Source organism: Gopherus evgoodei, chromosome 8 (genome assembly GCF_007399415.2).
Source record: "Gopherus evgoodei ecotype Sinaloan lineage chromosome 8, rGopEvg1_v1.p, whole genome shotgun sequence".
NCBI classification, from domain to species: domain Eukaryota; kingdom Metazoa; phylum Chordata; order Testudines; family Testudinidae; genus Gopherus; species Gopherus evgoodei.
This window is the reverse complement of record NC_044329.1, coordinates 91740444-91760632: the sequence shown is the minus strand read 5'-3', so window position 1 is coordinate 91760632 and position 20189 is coordinate 91740444. Positions and strand designations below refer to the sequence as shown.

The window sequence follows — 20189 nt, the reverse complement described above, 5'->3', positions numbered from 1 at the left end:
AAAATGGTGAAAGAATGTTAAATCAGATATTCTGTGTTTGTTCCATTTTAGCGTCCTTTGTCTCTTGGGGCAGATATTTGTATGTATTCTGCAACCAAATACATGAATGGTAAGTGTCTGAATATTACATAGCTCAAATGTTCTCTTGGTTTTTTCTAAAACCAATAATAAGTGCCATAAAATATCAGTTTCTATTGCTGCTTCATGCTCTTTGTTCTCCATATCTGTCTAAAGAACCCTCAGAAATCCTTGGTATGAGGAACCCTATAAATGGGTGGTATTTCTACCCAATTCCTGACCACAGCATACACACAACAGATATTGCCCAACTGATTTGCCTTCATTTAATTACAACAACAAAGCCCTGAAACAGGACTGTACTTTCAAACCTAAGCTCTTTCCTGAGCAAGTTGACTAGGATTTCTCCATCCAGGACCTTCTTTGCCTTTCTCTCTTGTCTGTGTTACTGAGAGCCATTGGTTGTAATGACCCTCAACTGCGTTGCCCGGCCAGAGCCAGCCATGCCACCCCGAGCTTGCAGCCCTGCCTCCCAGAGCGCTGGTCGCACAGCGAGCTGAGGCTGCAGAGGAGAGGGGACAGCAGGGGAGGGGCTGGGGGTTAGCCTCCCTGGCCAGGACCCTCCTTGGCCGGGCAGGACGGTCCTGTGGGCTGGATGTGTCCCGCGGGCCGTAGTTTGCCCACCTCTGCTATAAACACTTATTATGAAAAAAATCAAACTTTAACAAAAAGTGAACAAAAGCCACTAACGTGTAGTGGCCACTATCACTAAAACTGGCTAAGAGCAGTGTATCTACTGTTGTGTCTGCTCCATAGCAACAAATGAGCTGCTAGACGGAAGTGTTAAGTGCTGGTGTTTTACCTATTTTCTGGCAAGTAGAGAGACTGGGTGTCTTAAATGCTTGTCTACACCACAAAGTTGCAGCGCTGGTGAGGGACTTACAGCGCTGCAACTTAAGAGGTGTACACATCTGCAGGGCATCACCAGCGCTGCAACTCCCTGTTTGCAGCGCTGGCCGTAGACCCGTTGAAACTCGGGTGTAGAGGATCCAGCGCTGGATCACCAGCGCTGGTCATCAAGTGTAAACACCAGCATTTTTCTTGACCTCCGTGGAATAAACAGGTATCCCAGCATACCAGAGGAAGCCTCTCTGGTAATCAAGCAGGTCTCCTTCCCCGCGGTTTGCTCTCGCGTTCCCCTAACCCCCGTGCAAGCAGATCTCCTTCCCCGCGGTTTGCAGGGGGGTTCGGGGAACGCGACAGCACACCGCAGGGAAGGAGATCTGCTTGCACGGGGGTTCAAAAAACACTGGAGCAAACCGCTGGGAAGGAGACCTGCTTGCAGGGGGGTTCGGGGAACACCGGAGCAAACCGCTGGGAAGGAGACCTGCTTGCAGGGGGGTTCGGGGAACACCGGAGCAAACCGCTGGGAAGGAGACCTGCTTGCACGGGGGTTCAGGGAACGCGACAGCACACCGCTGGGAAGGAGACCTGCTTGCAGGGGGGTTCGGGGAACACCGGAGCAAACCGCTGGGAAGGAGACCTGCTTGGGGGGGGGGGGGAGTGTTCTGGGAACACTGGAGCAAACCGCGGGGAAGGAGACCTGCTTCCCCGCGGTTTGCTCTCGCGTTCCCCTAACCCCCCTTGAAGCCGCCCAACAGCGCTGCAGTGTGGCCACATCTAACACCACTTGCAGCGCTGGTTGCTGTAAGTGTGACCACTCTGCAGCGCTGGCACTATACAGCTGTACTAATACAGCTGTAACAACCAGCGCTGCAAAATTGTAGATGTAGACATACCCTGAGATGAGGGCAGATGCCAACTGTTCCACTGTACAAGCAGGCTCTGCCAGCGGCTACAGAGCATAGCACTAACCATGATCTAGGAGGCTAATCTGGATCTTGACCTGAATGTCAGTGCATAGATGATGGCAGCAGTGAGGAGAAATATCTGATGTCTTGAACAGCAAAAACAGAAAAGGAAATATGTAGTAGCAGGACCAAGAAAACAGCCCCCAACCCTTTATATATTGAAAGCTTCCTGACTACAAACAAGTTAACAATTTAATGCTCCTCTTTTATCTTCAGGGCACACTGATGTTGTAATGGGATTGGTTTCAGTAAATTGTGATGATCTCTATGAAAGGCTCAAATTCTTACAAGATGGTAAGTAGCCAACACAGGAAATTCTTTAAAACTTACTTGATCCAAGTATGCCTGTACAGAACAGAAATTTTTGCATGTGGTGTATTTACATATATAAAATCCATGTATCTAGGCTACAAATATGACCCAAGAATTTAAATGGGATGGATTGTGGCCTAGTGTCCATAGCACTGGATTGGCCCTCGGGAGATCTGGGTTCTATTCCTGTCTACCACCTAGGGTGACCAGAGAGCAAATGTGAAAAATCGGGACGGGGTGGGGGCTAATAGGAGCCTATATAAGGAAAAAAACCAAAAATCGGGACATCTGGTCACCCTACTGCCAGCAGCCTCCTAGGTAGACTTGAACAAGTCATGTTGCTTCTCTGTGCCTCAGTTTCCCAAGCAGTCAAATGGGGATAAATAATACTGACCTTTTGAAAAGTGCTTTCAAATCTGCTGATGAAGAGCACTGTTTAATATGTTTATCACTATTTGCACTGCTTATTCATGGAAAGATTTTCTTCTTATTTTCAAGTGTCAGAACAGAAAAACAGGAGACAAAGTGGTTAATTGTCCTTTTAATTCATAATTTAATTAATGGCCCAGTGGATTAGTAAATGCTTCTATACAAGCCTCTGTTCCTTAGACCATGGGTGAGATTGTAGAACTGATAAATGAAATTGTTTTCAATTGTTCACTTTATTAATGTAACTTCTGTTCACCATTCACTACACTTGCCTATACTGTAACTTTTCCATATTGTAATTCAAACCCCATTTTAAAACACACTCCATTTTGTAAAAGCTTCCTCCAACCTTCATTTTTGCAAACCCTGCTGTAATCTTATTAGTTTAGATGTGTGAATGAGGTATGTATGAATGATGGAATCAACCTCCAGCCCCAGCCTGTCCTGATGAGATAAAGTTCAAATACCAACGGCTGAAGACCTAGACAACAGCCCTAAACAAAGTAAGAGGCATCCACCCTAAAAAGAAAAGGACAAGAGAACTACAGAAGGAAGATCAAAGCCAGGTCCAAGGCTGAAAGTCACGCCTGCAATTGATGGGTGATCAATCTAAACCCAGAGGCAGCGTGACACAGCAAGACCTATAGACTTTGAATCCAAACTAAAAGCCTATAAAAAAGAAGGGCGAGATGAGAGACTCTGGGTAACAATCTGCTGCCAACATGGAAGAACATCGGTGCCTGCCCAACAGAGATCCAGCTCAGCCTTGTGCCCAGCTTTCCTGGCCAGTTAGCTGCCACAAGCTACGAACCCAAGCTGCAAAATCAAGCCATGAACTTAAGCTATCTTCAGGACTGGTAACTATGCAGCAGCTGCAGAACACCTAGTGTGTGTGTGTGTGTGTGTGTGTGTGTGTGTGTATTAGGTATAATGTGAATGTGTTTGTGTGTGTGTATAGGTAATAGGTATAATGTGTGTGTGTGTAAGAATTAAGATATTAGTTATTAGTCATAAATTGTTATAATAAATGTGGCATCTTTGTCTTGTCCCCTTTAATAAGATCCTGCTGGTTTTCAACTGGTCTAATATAATTGGTAAAACAAGATCCTCCATTGAAATCAATGACAAAATTTCCATTGAGTTCAATGGGACCAGGACTTCACCTCATGTGTTTAAATTCATCTCAAGTCATCTATTAGCCTATGTGAAATGAGTTGATAGTGTCAGTTTATTGCCAGGTGTCACAGCTCAGGGCAATTGTACCTGTATTCTCCTGCTGTGATTCAGCAAGGGCACCTACTCTCAGGCTTCTAGCTCCCTAGCCATTGCCTTTCTTGTGTAGATACCCATGTCTCACCCACTTCTTACTGGGGTATTTCCAGGCTGCACTACTTCCTACCTTGACTGTATTCTCCCTAGCAGAGGCTCGCCTTGCCCACTTGCTGGCTTTCTCTACAGAGACTGATAAGAGTCATAAGTTATCACATAGCTCTTCCTGCATAGCCTATTTTATTCTTAAGATAAAAGCACTACAGACAAAACATATTAAAACCAATAAAAACGTATGCTACTAAGCTTATCAGTGATCATCCCGGCCCTAATATGGGATCTTCAGTATTCCACCCAAGGGGTTTCTTGTCATTTCAAGTTAATCACAGCTTCAGCTCAGAACAGCCACCCAGTTTAATGGCGTCTTAGTAGGCCAAGTCCTTCCAATTCTTCCCTAAGGATTAGGGCCCTGCCCATTTGCTGGATCAGAAAGAAGGCCTTGAGGCAATTACAAAGTAGGCTATTTATCCAAAAATCCTTTCTTTGTCTGTTTGGTCTCTGAAGAATCAGTTTGAACTAGTATATGTGCACCTTGCCAGGGGAGTGGCCTCAAAGGGCTGATAGTGGAGGAATTATATTAGCAACCCCCTCCGACTAGAAAAGGTACATACGGTTCTATAAACAGCACACACACAATTACATAGTTAATACAATGGACCCTAACAGTATTAACCCCAATTCAATAAGTTTTAGCTTAGTTTAAAATTTATCTTAATTCTACAAGGTTCCACAAGGTCCAGGATATCGTTAGTCTGTCACACAAAGGTGTTTGTGGTTTGGTTTGGTAATTACCTTTTTAATGGGGACCAATTCAGCAGTGACCAAGGACTGAATATAGAAACGCCTTAAATGAGACTGGGATCCTGGCAAGACTTGCATTCATGCTTAATGTTTAGGCTCTGTGAGTAGTCCTACGGACGTCAATGGGAGCACTCCGCATATAAAAATAGGCATTGTATGTCCTTTGCAGGATCGGGGTCCTAGATAGCAAGCTTTGCCTGGCAGGAACTGTCTCTTACTGTATGTTTGTACAGTGCCAACAGAACTGAGCCTCTAGCCCCACTGTGCTACAAACCATTAATAACTGCCCTCATCTGTTGGAGGTAGACCTTTCAGATCAGGATTGAAGCAGTATCTGTTTTGTGGATAAACAGAGGAGCTTTGGCTGCAGGGCTGTCAGGACAGTACCTTTCTAAACTTATTTAAATATTTGTTTTCTCCTCCCTAGTACCCTGCAAAATATCTCCTTACACATATATAAAGAGGCATATAATTAATAAATTATTTTATGTAGCTGGTGTACATTTTTCGATTTGTTTTCCTTTAGACTCAGGACCCTAGCACTCAGCGCGCACACGTGATTTTTGTATGATAAGTTAGGAATCTTATGTTTTGGCAGCTGCATTTTTTTGTCTGTATTTTCACAAATTCATTTTTATCCATTGAATTAAGTACACGAGGCAGGGCAAATACAAAGTAATCTGAGGGAGTGCCTTAAGTCTGATAAGATTCATCCCTGAGTCTTCAGTGTTTTATCTCCTGCCTGACTCTTTTATATTTTGGGGGGAGGGGAGGAGGAGGTAAACTGTCTTTATTTTTCTCTCCCCCATATCTTGTTTTAAAGTTAGAATATTTTTAGTGTGGTATCAGAGTACTATGTTTGAGTTTCCAGATATAGGGCCAAATTACACGCTGGTATAAACAGGCAAAGTTCCCATGGAAATCAATGGGAATTGCATCTGTTAACATCAGGGGTCAGTTTGGAAACTAAGACCTTATTCAATAAGGCCGAAGAGGTTTTTTATATATTTGTAATATTGTGCTATTTTATAGCCCTTGGAGCAGTTCCATCTCCTTTTGACTGTTACCTTTGCAATCGGGGTTTAAAGACACTGCAGATCCGGATGAAGCAGCATTTCTACAATGCGCAGGCTGTTGCTCAGTACCTTGAATCAAATCCCCGGGTAGAAAAAGTCATTTATCCTGGTAAGTTGCAGGATTTCCGAAGAGAAGATATTTTGGTTCTGGCTCTGTTTGGTATAGGGTGCTGTATTCCTAGGTGTTGCTGATACATCCATTGAATTTGATATGTAAGTTTTACTCTATCATAGGCATTTATCTTGCAGGTGATTCTATGCTGCTTAACACTTGAAGTTTGCTTTTTATGTGCCTTAGTGTGGCTTGCTCTTCTCTGATGCAATTTTAAGACTGTATAAGCTGTTTTATTCAGAATGTGACTAATTTCAGGACTGCCCTCGCATCCTCAGCATGAGGTAATGAAGCGTCAGTCCACTGGCTGTTCTGGGATGGTTGCCTTTTATATTAAAGGAAATCTTGAACAGGCTGAAATCTTTCTCAAGAATTTAAAGGTAACTTCCCTTCAAATGAATGTAAACTAATTCTGTAAGAGAACCTGATTGTGACTCAGTTAGGGTTCTGAGTGAAAGAGGAAGTGGTTATTTTCAAAGCAAGGACTCCCTTTCTATCTTTTTGGGACGCTTCTAATCTATTTGGGTACAATCTAAATAACGGATAATTATGAGATGAGACAGTAACGAGAAGGAAGAAAAGGAAGTATCAGCCCATTTGAAGTGTTTACAATCATAGCTGGGGCTTATATAGCAAGTTTAAACCATGTTTTGCTACTGAAAGTATTTGCATATATTCCAACAACTGTTAATGCACTTGAAAGCAGAAGAACTGTTTCTGATATAACACTGCTAGAACATTTTAAAATACTTGACAATAGAAAATGCCTTTTGAGACTTCTTCATGATCAATGTTCCAAAAGGAAGTGCTGCCTCTCTGGCAGATCACCTGACAGGTGTTCTTGTAACATGAGCTTTAAAGCATTGTTTAGCTCCCTTTTTCTTAAATGTCATCATTTAACTTGTTCATGGCTATTGTTCTCTGGACACACAAAGTTTGGTAAATTTTTTAAAACGGAACCAATTAGTATCTATATTGACAGGCAAATTAAGGATTTCTCTTTCTCCCAGACCGTTCCACCACCACTAGCCCTCACTCCCAAATAAAATCACAACTGAAATTTCACATAATCAGATAACATCCCACAAACAAAGGTTCAAGTACAAAAATGAGTCTTTCATCCTGTTCTGGAAGGTCAGCCGTCTCTGTCTCTGTTTGTTTAATAGGGAGAATCAAATTCCAGAATCAAGGATTCACCTCCCTCTGAGTGTTTTTACCTCCAGCCCCAGTGTCCTGACTAATCAGTTGTTGGTCTGATGCTTAAGAAAAGAAGTGTTTTCTAAAATAGACTGGGTATACAAGGAGTGGATTACTCCTGAATGCAGAAGAGGCAAGAGGAACAAAAGCAGGCATACTGATCCTGACAGCAGTTGCTGCATCCTCAGCAGACACACATCTAGTGTATATTTCTGAATGCAGCAGAGTACGTAGAGAGCATTTTGTCATCTAGTGCAAGAACATATCTATGATTAAAGATCAGTGATTAATGAAGACCTTTAATGGATGGTGGGCATTCCTCAAAAGATCAGCAATTGAATTCTGTTAAGTATCCAGCAGTTTGGATTCTCCTCCAAATTTCTGGGTTTGCAAAATCATATGAGGCATCTTGAGAGAAAAGAATCTCATGACCTTTTTGCTTCTAGTAAGGCTGCAAACATAAGTAAAATACCTCTGAAACAGTGTTCCATCAGTTCTGCCCTTGATTGGGCCCAGAAAGTGTAGTGGGGCGTGAAACCTGAAGAATTAATAGCTTGGACAGGTGAGGGATGTGGCAAAGAGAGAGGAGGGAGTAATTTCAATTTAAAGTTTGGGTTTTTTTGTTCTGTTCCCCCCCCCCGCCCCCAAGAGATTCACCCCATCCCCACTCTGACTGTACTCAAAGCTTACGGGTGTAGCCTGGTTAGCCCTGACAAAAATTTCTCCCTTGAGTTGCTTACTGTCTCTTCCTTCTCTTCTTTAGGCAAGTTAAGCCAGATGTTTTCAGATCCAGTAACATTTTGCTAGTAAACTACATACCAATTGTTTTTTCTTACTGCATCCAATATTTTTTCCATGGTATGAAAGTTTTTTGTGGTTTTCTAGTTCAGCGAATTCTACTGCAAAATTAAGTAAATTATAAAATGTAATTGCCTTTTCCTCTACAATGTAGCTATTTTAAATCCTCTTGCCTTTGTTTCAAATAAACAAGCAGTTTTTCAAAGTGAACTTTTGTATTTCCTGCTATAGCTTCTCACGCTGGCTGAGAGTCTGGGAGGATATGAAAGCCTAGCAGAACATCCGTAAGTCAGTCTTCCAGTAGAGATTTAAGATGAAACAATTCTTAAATTGTGCATACTGTCGAAGAAAAGCTTCCGTTGAATTTTGTGGTCATCTTGAAGCTGTGTAGTGTTTAAAATTTGAATGTTTCACTTTGTGGCCAAGCACCACAGAACTAATTTTTATATCATATGAGCATTTTATGGCTGGTCAAGAAATGAGCAGTGATGAGATCTTATTTTAGGAATTTAAATAATGGAAGACTCTCTTGCTTTGAATGGTACAGTATGGTGTCACCAAGACCTTCCCGTGATTTCTTTACCTCCACTCCAGTCCCATAAAATGCCAGGTAAAAGGATCACAATAGAAGAAAGTAGCCCTAAAAGCCATGGTTCTGTCTGATGGAGATTTCCCCTATTTTAGTCATTGTGGAAGATGGCCATAAGGCTGCTTTCTAAGCAGTGGTGCAAGTAGAAATCATTTCTTGCCGGTACTGCACTCATAGGAGGGACGCAAGTGGGGGGAGCGTGACCTCCCCACATGGCCCTGCATGTGTTAAACAAATGCAGTTGTAAAATGATATTTTAGGTCCCTGGTGCCTCCTGTACTTCCAGGTGTCATTGAGGATCCAGCAGCACCCCAAACTGGAAACTTTTTAAATGAAAGAAGGATAATCACCCCATTTTCCTTTAACACACTATCAGTGCCTCCCTTATGTCCAAGCTAAGCAGCTGCCTGCTTGCCTTTATCTAAGTATTGCTCTCCGCCAGGCACTGAGAAAGCAAAGATGCTCTGCAATCTGGGTTTGATGGAAAAGAGGCAAAAACAGTTTGTGCCATGTGCATCTTGATAGAACTACAGCCCACATTGTTTTATTATTTTCCTCAACATGACATAGAGGAGGGGCAATCAAATCAGCCTGGCAGAACATGCATGAGGAATATCTCTAGACAGATAAGCAGTTGATCAAAATCACATTCTCTGATTTCTTGGGGCCAAATCCTGTTCCACTGAAAACAAAAGGAGTTTTGCTATTGACTTCAGTGGGAACAAGCTTTGACATTTGGAGAGGAAAAAACAGAACCACTCAAGCAAGAGCTATGTTGCTTATACCATAGGTATCAAAGGCTGCTGACTCAGGTGAGAGAGTCAGCAGAGCAGACATCTGATCTTTGTCCATTGCAAGGCAGGAGAGAAATCAGCAGTCAATGAGGCTAGAAGAGTCTGTGTACCATATGCAACTCATAAGTCCATCTGCAAAGGATCAAGGAATATGAAGGCTCCAGATTACCTTGAAGTCCTCAGTCCCTTGGTTAGAACGCTCCTATTAGTATATGTTCATTGTCCAGAAACTGGAACAGGAAAGAAGCAAATGGAGATGTTTCCAGGGCCTTTTTGCTTCTTCCAAGTGAAGGGAAATCTATTCTCAGTGTGAAAGATGGTATTTGGAGTCACATGGGCAAGTTACATGTCCATCACCCCCACCCATATTGTAGTTAGAATGTTCACAGGAAAGGTCCATTAAGTGTAGACAGGCATTTTCCAAGGTCTGTTGTGAGCTAAGTGTTCCTTAATGAGCTGTTCAACTTGACTCGTCCCTTTATGTGCTGGCTAAATAACTTGTGGGCATTACCACAAGAGCAAACACGTAGCTGCTAATCATAACTTCAGATACCAAGATGAATATACGTGCAGAGAAATAGCTTAATCGTAAGTACCAGCTATTTCATGTACATGACAAGAAATTCTGAAAAATCACAAAACTGAGACCCTCTGTGCCAGCACCATGCCCCATTGGAGTCTTGTTCTGTTATGGAACAGAGATGGAGCCAGTGATATGACTGTTTAGCCTAAAAGAGCAAGTTTAATTTTTAGCTGTTCAGCTGTGAATGAGCCTTTTGAGCCTAGTCAGTGACAGCATACTGCCACACATTTCAGGTTAATGGGCTTCAGTGTTCCTTTGGGGTTACCAGGTTTATGGACATTAAAAAGTTATGTGATGAGGTGGTTTTTAGGTTTGCAAATCTGTGAACCTCTGCCTCTTTGGGACTTTATTTATTGCTGGTCATATCCTCCCACATTATCCTCTCCACCCTTTGCTCATGAGCTTATGTATGTGTCTTGTAGCACTCTTCTGAACACCAGGTGGAAAGAATTTTTTTCCCCCCCCAGTAAGTGTGGACTGATTCTTTTCTCTTAGAAGGCATGTAACTTTTTTAGGTACTGATTAATGCAGAAAACAATTGGGGCTGTTAAACTTTCTTCAAATTCCATAGAAAATTACATTCAACTATATTTTCCAGTGCAGTGCTGAAATGGGTGTGTTGTATGTACGAACATCAACATGCTTAACTCTTCACTTCCCCCCCCAAATATGTAGTGTTCAGTCTGTTTGTTTTATATGGGATTTGGGTGAGGAGCCATTTTCGCATATGTATGATTTAATAAAAAACAATTTTAAGTAGAATATATCCTAAACTGCATTATGCTGTTGTACCCAAATATATTTCAAATGGGGGGGGGGGCTCCAACTTCATTTATAGGAATGGACTCCTGAAACTTTTGCCACAAAAATGGTCCATAGTTATGCAAATAATCCCATTGTCTTCATGGGATTGATCAAACGATTAACGGGTTAGAGGATTAGGTTCCAAGTTTGTAAATTGTTCTGGATGAAATTGACAATTTTTGAGCTGTCAGATCAGAAGGAGCTTCATTCAGATAAAGGTGGGCAGATGTGTGATAAGTCTTAGCACCATTGCTAAGATGAGGAACATAGTTTCAGCAAAGTTCTTGGCAGATTCCGGAGGCAGCTGGTTTAAGGCTGTCACTGTCCAGTACTATAATCTTCACTTGTATTTCTCTCACCCACAAAGCTCGAACATGAGGCCCTTGTGTTCTTTTTTTATTTTGCTTCTCCAGTTCCAGTTAACAAAATGCATGTTAGACTAATTTGTCTGCAAGGAAGAATACTGTGTTCAGTTACACTGAGACAACACCACTGATTCCTGTCAAGCTGCAGAACTAGGCTGACATCAGAATCCAAACATCCTCTGGTCTGTGCATGCAGAGGCATTCCTCTAATGATTTATCTATGACATTCATACTGTCATAGATAATTCAGACTAATAGGGAGAAAAAGAACCAAAACCACTTATTTAAATAGCTTCCATCCCTGCCACCTCCTGAGGGCTCCTGACCAACATAAAACAGCACTACACATGCTACAAAAGCTTTGTTTAAGTTTGTTAGTACATGGATTGTGCTGTTAAAGCCCTAGGAATGAATGCCTTCCCTAGCCTGAAAGGAGCAGAGTGCAGCCTTGCACCCTCCCCTGGCCACCGCAGTCTACTAGAAATCTCTTGCAGGTACAGGGTGCCTACTTGCACTCCCGCTTCTAAGCGTCCCCTCCTAAATCCTGGTGTAGGTGGCCGGGTGGGGCACAGAGCTGGAGGGGAGTGACACACTTCAGAGCAAGCTTTATGTCTGTCCCCTTTTCCAGACTCTTCAGTGCACCCCCTCCGTATCTTAGGTCTCAAGTCTTTAACCTCCTTGTGGTGGAATTCCCTGATTCTTCCATTCTCAGCCTGCGTGCTAGGCTACAGTGCCCTGGATACCAAACATGACTGACTGATCAGTAGATCCAACTGGGTTTTGGCTACCTGCTGTTCTTCCCTTCATGAGATGTGGTCAGTGGTGAATATAGTGACCCCCCCACAGCCTTCCTAAAACAAAGTATTATTTTACCTTAACAGTAGGAATGCACCATAGGATATGAAAGACTGTTTGTTTTAAAAATTGTCTATGTTCATATCTATCTTACCTAAAGGTTTAGATAGCCCTGTCTTACCCTGACCTCTAGAGGCCCAGGGGTCATCCTCCCCCTTAAGTGTCAGATCCCCTCAAAGAAGTATCTGTGTGTGTAAACCCTTTTGAGATTGCTTGACTCTTTCCCTCTCCAAGGGGCTGAGTCCCTCCTGGTGGAGCTGGTCTGGCAGGCCCAGCAAGCAGGGGCTGAGCCAGGGCTTCAAAGCAAATTGCTCTGCATTGTCTTGATAGTTACATCTTTCTGCAAATAACCACGCCTCCCCTTTTTGGATACATTTCCTGACAAAACTATGATTCACAATATCTGCAAGCAGCAGATAACACAATTAGTTCAAAATACCACATTCATGAACTATTACAGGCAGCTCTAAATCCACCACAAGGCTTAATGAGCTGCAGTGCTCATTAAAGGGTGGCGCTGTGACCCCCCAGGCAGCCCTGGAAAGCTGGTGTAACTTACACAGGCCTCAAGGGCTTCGGAGGGCACAAAGAATCCTCTGTGTCTCTTCTAGAGGAACTGGGCTGCAAGTTCTGTGTCCAGTGCTTCTCAGAATCTCACCTAGGGCATATTTAATCTTTGTCTCTCTTTTCCTTAACTATAAAAACTAGGATTAGTAAAATGCGAGTGAAGCAAAAGCAGAAAATTCCTCCCTCAAAAATACTATATTTTATTGTGTCATTGGCTTAAGGTGAGGTTATGTTAGTAGTGTTTAGATCAACTGAAAAACTGCCCCCCTCAGTCACTGTAAATCAAGGAATATCCTTCAGTTTCTTCCACAGTATTATCACTGGCTTTTTTGCAGCACAGTATTATTGTTCTTTGGCCTACCTTATTCAAAGTGGGAGTCTCAGCTACGAATGAAAATATGGACAATGGGTTCACTAAATCCACATGATGTACAGTAAAATCTAGGGTTACAGACATTGGGAATGGAAGTTGTCCATAACTCTGAAATGTTTGTAATTCTGAACAAAGTGTAGTTTGGGCTCCAGCGGCTGACACTCCAGGCCAGGCTCCAGTAGCATCTGAGCTCCCTCTTCTGTGCTAGCAGCTTCCTTGCAAGCAGATTCTGTCTCCGGGTCAAACTGAACTGGCAGGCTTGTCCCTATTCTGTCTGGGGGAAGAGAGGGAGTAAAAACAGCACATCCCCCACCTTCTGGCTAAAGGAGAGGGGGTGAAAGCAGACCCCCACACTGCTTCTGCTCTGTGGTCTTGGGCTGGCAGCCCCAGTATCTTCACTTCCTAACTGTAAGTGGATGCCCCATGTGTGGGGACAGACAGCCCAGATGTGCCTACCTTTAAGATGCAATACAAGCATAGTACTTGGTTGGATTTTTTGGGGGATGGGCCTCTGCTGCTGCCTGATTGACTCCTTCCAGTTTCACATGGTGTCCAGTTGACTGGTCAGTGCACAGCTCTGGTTGTCTTGTCTTTATTCAGTTTTGCTAGTGTAAAAAAGTCTGCTATTCTAACTCTGTACACAAGAGGGCATACTTGGCACACAACTACATGCACCTGTTTTTCCATACAAAGAGGAGTCATTGTGGCATCTTAGAGACTAACATTTATTTGGGCATAAGCTTCCATGGGCTAAAACCCACTTCATCAGATACATGGAGTGAAAAATATAGTGAGGAGTGTATATCTTCCCCCTCTCCTCCCTCCCACACAGTGCTTATGCCCAAATAAATGTGTTATGCCACAAAAACTCTCCTTTGTTTTTGTTCATACAGACTAACTCGGCTGCCACTCTGAAACCAGTAAACTTTAAACACAGGGTTTGTAACAGTATTTCATTATATGACACTAGATCATTCTGGGCTTATCTGAAGACTTTGAAGATAAAATGGTTGAATCTTTCAAGACCTGTGCTTCTCTGCTAATGCGGTAGCCACTGCAGCTAGTAGTGAAAATGAATTTAATATTGTCTGTCAGCTTGGGGTGAGGAGAATACAAAGGAAAAATTGGCCATTCTCTGCATGATGTGTATACCATTGTCATCTTCTGCCCTTGCATATGGGCTGAGTTCCCACTGAAATCAATGGGAGATAAGTCTGTAAATAAGGATGGTATTGAGTCTAATACCTGTAAAGCTCTCAGCTCTTACCTTAAGGCAGAAGAAACCCTCATCAATTATTTCTTACGTAGCCCATTTTTAATGTCTAGCAATGTTTGTTTAATTCACTTCCCTTCTCAAGTCCCTTTCTGGTTTACATGGGATCAGAGTTGCTCACAATTCTTTACCACTCTTCTTTGTCCATGGCACAGGTTTGTAGGCCTTGGAGTTCCAATCCTGTTTCCTCTTTAAACCTCTTGACAGTTGTGACCAGGATCCCCGGGGAGCCACATTGAGGTTATTCAATTAGAGATAATCCTCAAAACTGGTGGACATTCCACTACCTAGATTTACCAAGCCTGCACAAAACAACTTCTGTACTAGTTACCTGGAAGCTAAAACACAAATTCCCTTATAGCAACCCAGCCCTGGGCTTCTACCCAGACACCCAAGTCAAATATGATGAGGATTATTGAAAATCTTAATCATAAAAGAAAGTTCTGCCAGTCCCAAGGATCAGAAGCATTACCTCCCAGGTTAATGAATATTTCAGATTGTACCCACATACACGCTTACAGCCAATTCTTAGTGGGTTTGGGTTTTTTTTTTTTTTTTTTTAAAAGTGTACATCAAGCAGATCAGAGATAAAAGGGATCAGGACCCAAGGGTTTTTTTGGTTTGTTTTTAACTACAGTTCCAGGCCTTCTCTTGACAGCTCAGAATCCTTAGGCGAACAATAGGTAATTGAGACTCTGAATTTCCTACGCATCACAAGTAATTAGCTACATGGATTAACATAAGACAATTGCCCATTTTCCACCATTTGCAGGTGATTTGCTATATACCTCAAAGATCAATATAGTGATATCACTGTATTTACAGTTCTGTAACTGTTAGACTTTTGATCTCTGAATAAATAGATTACAGCATAGACAGGAACTATTTGGTTACATTAACCTCTAACAAAAATAAATAACCCCCCCCCCCCCACACACACAAAAAACAATCTACCAATATAGCCCTAAAGGTTGAATTTGGGTCATTATCCTGCAGGATTAAGAATCCTGTCTAGCAACATGTCACAGTCTTTCCATCCTTGATTTTCCACCTCCTTTCTTGCTGTCCTGTTCCTGCCATTCTTTCTTTGCTGGTCATTCTTCTCCCATTCTTATCCATATGTCCCGCCCACCTGAAACTTGGGCCTTTCAATGACAGGCTGGAGAGTACAAGTTCATCTTCCTCCTAATTTCTTCCATGCTCACTCTAGCTACCCTTCTCTAGCATTCCATTCTCTCCAGTATCATTTTCTACTACTTGTACCTTCTTTTCTTCCTTCTCTGTAAGGCCCACAATTTCCAAATCATAGATTGGGCAGGGACAGACACATGCAGCATATACTTTCTTTCAGTATTTAACTTAATTGCTGGTCTCAGTACTCCTACTATGTTTTTCACTGCCGCCTATGAACGTTGGTTTCTTATTTTCAGTTCTCCAAATCTCTCTCCAGTGGCACTAAGTATATTTTCCAGGCACGGGCTTCAGGTTTGTATAATTTTTGGTGGTGCCCAGAATGGGTCCAAGCAGAGTCATCTCATCCATAGGATGGACCAAGGCAGTTGCCCCAGGCCCCACCCTTTGGGGTGCCCCATGCTTCAGGGGGATGTGGGGTTCAGGGTGACCGGGGAGGTTAGCAGGGGACCTGGTGCCAGCAGCAGCAAGTGACTTGGCCCCAGCCTGTCCTGCCCCTCTGGCTCCTGGTGTCACTTGGTGGGAGGGGGCGGAAGCCAGAAAGTGGTGGGGTGGAGGCTTGTGGAAAGGGGCAGGAAGAGGCAGGGCAGAGCAGGGATAGGAAGAGTTGGGGCAAGGGTGGGGACTTGGGGGAAGGACACTCTCTGCTGCCAGCACCAGACCCCCTGCAAGCCACCCAGGCCATCCTGGACCCTGCTTCCCTCTGAAGCACGAGGTCCCACGAAGTGCAGGGCTCGGGGCCATTGCCCGGGGACAGGACGGCTCTGAAGATATAAGCCCAAACATTGGTGGAGCATGGGCACATGGTCCCATATGACTCGCCACTTATGTTTCCAAGTATACAAATTCTCTCTGATTCAGCTTCTCACTTTCACTTGAAACTTCACTCAGTTCTTCTACCTTCCTTCCTTGGAAAACTTCAGTTTCTTTGAATTTACCTTCAAACCATGGTCTTTAAAACACAGATATGCAGTTCCAGCAGGAAGACTTTTAGATATCCCATGTTTGGACAAATACAATAAAAAGGTTGAAGGAAAATAGTATAGATATTGCTTCCTTTTCCAGATGAAAACTTGGAGCTAGAGAGTGTCCAAAGTACCCACTGTTTTTCCTTTAACAGTTATAGTCAGGCAATATTGTACCAGATTCTCAGCTAGTACGAACGAGTGAAGTCAGTAGAGCTACATAGATTTATTCTAGTTGATGCCCCATTGACTTAACTGGAGCTATGCGAGTTTTCACTGTCTGAGGATCTGGGCTGTTGATGTGTAGATTAAGTAGAGACTATCACAAAACTGCTGTTCAGAAAATAGTCCCCACTCCTACAGAGCTGGTAGATAGCTAATTAAGCTGGCCTTTACAATTATTTAATAAAACCCCTAATGGGTCTGCAGAGACCATTTTTCTTTTCGTTCAGGGCTATTATGACTCACGCCTCAGTTCCTAAAGAGGAGAGAGAGGTTCTTGGGATCAATGATACTTTGATTCGCCTGTCAATTGGTTTGGAGGATGCACAAGATATACTGGAAGATCTGGAGCAAGCTTTGAAAGCAGCAGTAAGTCATCTAATACTTTAGTGCCTCTTGTTTATAAAAATGATTTTCCTTTTGCATTTTACTTATGGCTTTTCAAACTAAGTGTATGGCATCGTTCACCATTTATCTTAAATCAGTGGAATACATTTACTTTATCAGATAACTAATACAAAAGTTCATTATTACAAACCTATCATCTTTATTTAATATTTTTAATCTGACTGCATTTTGGGTTTTTGAATTTCCATGATTAGTTTCCTGTTTACATATCCTCTACAACATCCTGTTCAAAAAAAGGGATAGATATAGATTTCTAATGTGCATGATTCTTAGAAGCTGGCAGTAATAGTAATGACTTGATTGGTAATGCTTAGGCATAGAAGTGATTAACAAGTTTATGCACTTCTAATAAGGACAATGGCTGCTCCCTGGAAAGTAATCAAATGCAGGAAAGGATTGGATGGTAACTTTTTGTTTAAGCTAGTGAATTTATTTACTCTTGAAAATTAATCTATGAAGAATTCAAACCTTACATTCCCCCAGAGGTCTCAAAGAAATTAATTTTTTTTTTTGGTAATATCATGCCATTTGCATTTCTTCAGCATAGGTCCCTGTAAGCGGGGGAGTTGCCAGGGCTCAACCCTCCTGGATGAGGTGGGGAGCCACACCGGCCTCGACTTGTCGTCTGAGGGTCTAGGTCCTTGGGACTGTAGCCCACCATCCAGGTAGCTCGGTCCCTGGGGATACAACCGGGTGGCGGCACAGTCAAAGGGGGACCCAGCCCCTGGTTTGGGCAGGGCCCCAACACACAGTTATCTCCGTTTAGCTGGCCTTTCCAGGCTGGGGGATTCTGCCACCCGTGGACGAGTGGCAGGGGGAACGCAGGCCCACCCACTCCACTGCGTTCCAGCCCAGGGCCCTAGAAGCGGTGATCACCGCTGCAGGTGGTCAGTGGGGATCCTGACCGCAACACACTCCCATGGGTATCGGGAAATCTGCAGCCTAACTCGGGTCAGCTGCCCCCGGGCTACTTCCAGTATCCCCCTCAGAGCCTACCTGGTTCGTGGGACCCGCTTCGGGGACGTCCCACCATGGAAGCTCCTCACGGCCAAGGCTGGGCGGCAAGTCTGGCAGCTCCTCCGGGAAGTCCGGCCAGGCCTGTTCCAGGGTGTCCTCAGGGCCGCAGCAGGGGCGGGGCGGTTCTGGCCGCTCCTCGTTGTAGCGAGCGCAGGGAAGCTCTGGCAGCTCCTCGTTATAGCGAGCGTCGGGAGGCCCTGGCCAGTCTGGACACCGGCCTGTGGTCTCAGCAGCTTCCCAGTCAGGAGCTCCCACGGACAGGTCTGCTCCTGACGGTGGCTGGGGTCCAACTGAGGGCTGAGGGCCAGCTTTTAACCTTCCGGGTCGCCGCTTGACCCTTTGCGGGGCGGGACTTCCACTTAGTGGCCCTGCCCCTATGGGTGTGTGACGGGGCTCGACCCTCCCAGATGAGGAGGGGAGCCACACCGCCTCGTTACAGCCCCTAAAACACACAGAAGGAAAAAAGGCAACAGCAATTGATAATTATTTGCTTCTTCTATGAACATTGTACTCTCCATTGTATGGTTGGCATGGTGAATGACACCTGCTCTCAACAAATAGTGTTCTCTGCAAGCTCTCCTAATAGAATGGACCAGGCATAACTGCCTAATCTAAAGCAGAGACTCTTATGTTTAGTTGGAGCACCAATCTGGAGGTGCATAATTAAAAAAATTGCAGCATGAAGTCCTAATATTACATTTTAATGTTCTCATCATGGTGCTGAGGTGGAACTCAGCTGGTCTGTTTTGTTACACATTGCTACAACACAAGAAGGGCACAGCTATGTTAGGATGGCATGCCCTGACACCTTTGCTCTCCTATCTTATCAAGTAGCAAATCATAGAAATGAGGGGTTGGAAGGGATCTCAGAAGGTCACCTAGTCCAGCTCCCTATGCTGAGGCGAGATGAAGTATGTTTGTCTAGTCCAGTGTTTATCAAACTTCGTGCTGGTGACCCCATTTAGACTCAAATCATGACTCCCTTATTAGAAAAAATTGTGACCCCCTACCTTCAGCCCTGCTTGAGGCTCTAGGCTTCAGCCCTGGTGACCCCATCAAAACAGTCATGAACCACAGTTTGAGAACCTCTATGGTAATCTATTCATAAAAACCTCCACTGACCAGGGTACCACAACCTCCCTTGGAAGCCTGTTCCAGTGCTTGATTATCCTGTACTTAGTGTTTCTCCTTAATAGGTAATTTAAATCTCCCTTGATGCAGATTAAGCCAATTACTATTTGTCCTACTTTCAGTAAACATGGAAAACAATTTACCACCATCCTCTTTAAGATCCCTTATATTTGATGTCTTATCAGGTCTCCCTCAATCTTCTCAAGATTAAAACATCTCCAGCTTAACCTTTCCTCATAGGTCAGGTTTTCTAAACCTTCTAATGGTTTTTTGTTGCTGTCCTCTGGACTCTTAGTTTGTCCACATCTTTCTTAAAGTATAGCATCCAAAACTAAATGCTACTCTGGCCGAGACCTCTCCAGTGTAGAATAGAGGAGGACAGTTCCATCTTGTGTCTTACATGCAGCACTTCCTGTTAATACACCCCAGAATGAAATTAGTTTTTATGTTTTTGCAACTGAATCACATTGTTGGCTCATTCAGTTAGCTCCAGATCTTTTTCTGCACTACTACTACTGCCTGGACAGTTATTCCCTATTTTGTAGTTAGGGATTTGATTTTTCCTTCCTAAGCATAGTGCTTTGTACTTGCCTTTATTGAATTTCTTCTTTTTCATTTCATACTAGTTGTCCAATTTGTCAAGCTGGTCTTGTATTCTAATCCTGTCCACCAAAGTGGTTGCAACCCTTCTCAGCTTGGTGTCACCTGGGAAATTGTAAGAATGCTCTCCACTCTATTCAAGTCATTAAATGAAAATGTTGACTAGTACCAGACCCAGGATTGACCCCTGCAGTACCCCCAGAGAACCATTGGGAGCTATTCTAAGTATGATCTTTCAACCAGTTAATAGTAATTTAATCTAAACCACATTCCCTAGTTTCTTTATGTGGGACTGTCAAAAACCTTACTAAATATCAAGATGTCACACCAACTACTTCCCTCCTATCCATTAGGCAAGCAACCCGGTCAGTGAGGTTGGTTTGGCATGATTTGTTTTTGACAGTTTATGCTGGCTATTACTTAAACCCTGTTATCCTCTAGATGCTTACAAATTTATTGATTAATTTCTTCAAATATCTTTCCAGATTTCAAAGCTATGGTGAGTGTTC

General features: G+C 43.4%; 1 protein-coding gene across 1 annotated transcript in view; it reads left to right on the top strand.

Annotated features, from left to right (window-relative positions):
- The window catches only part of LOC115656063 (cystathionine gamma-lyase-like), a 42623-nt gene that overhangs the window by 18605 nt on the left and 3829 nt on the right, over positions 1-20189 (top strand). The window contains exons 6-11 of the mRNA XM_030572334.1: positions 52-109; positions 2106-2183; positions 5793-5945; positions 6207-6328; positions 8175-8227; positions 16755-16893. Of these exons, the coding sequence (XP_030428194.1) occupies positions 52-109; positions 2106-2183; positions 5793-5945; positions 6207-6328; positions 8175-8227; positions 16755-16893 (603 nt within the window). The remainder of the gene's footprint in view (positions 1-51; positions 110-2105; positions 2184-5792; positions 5946-6206; positions 6329-8174; positions 8228-16754; positions 16894-20189) is intronic.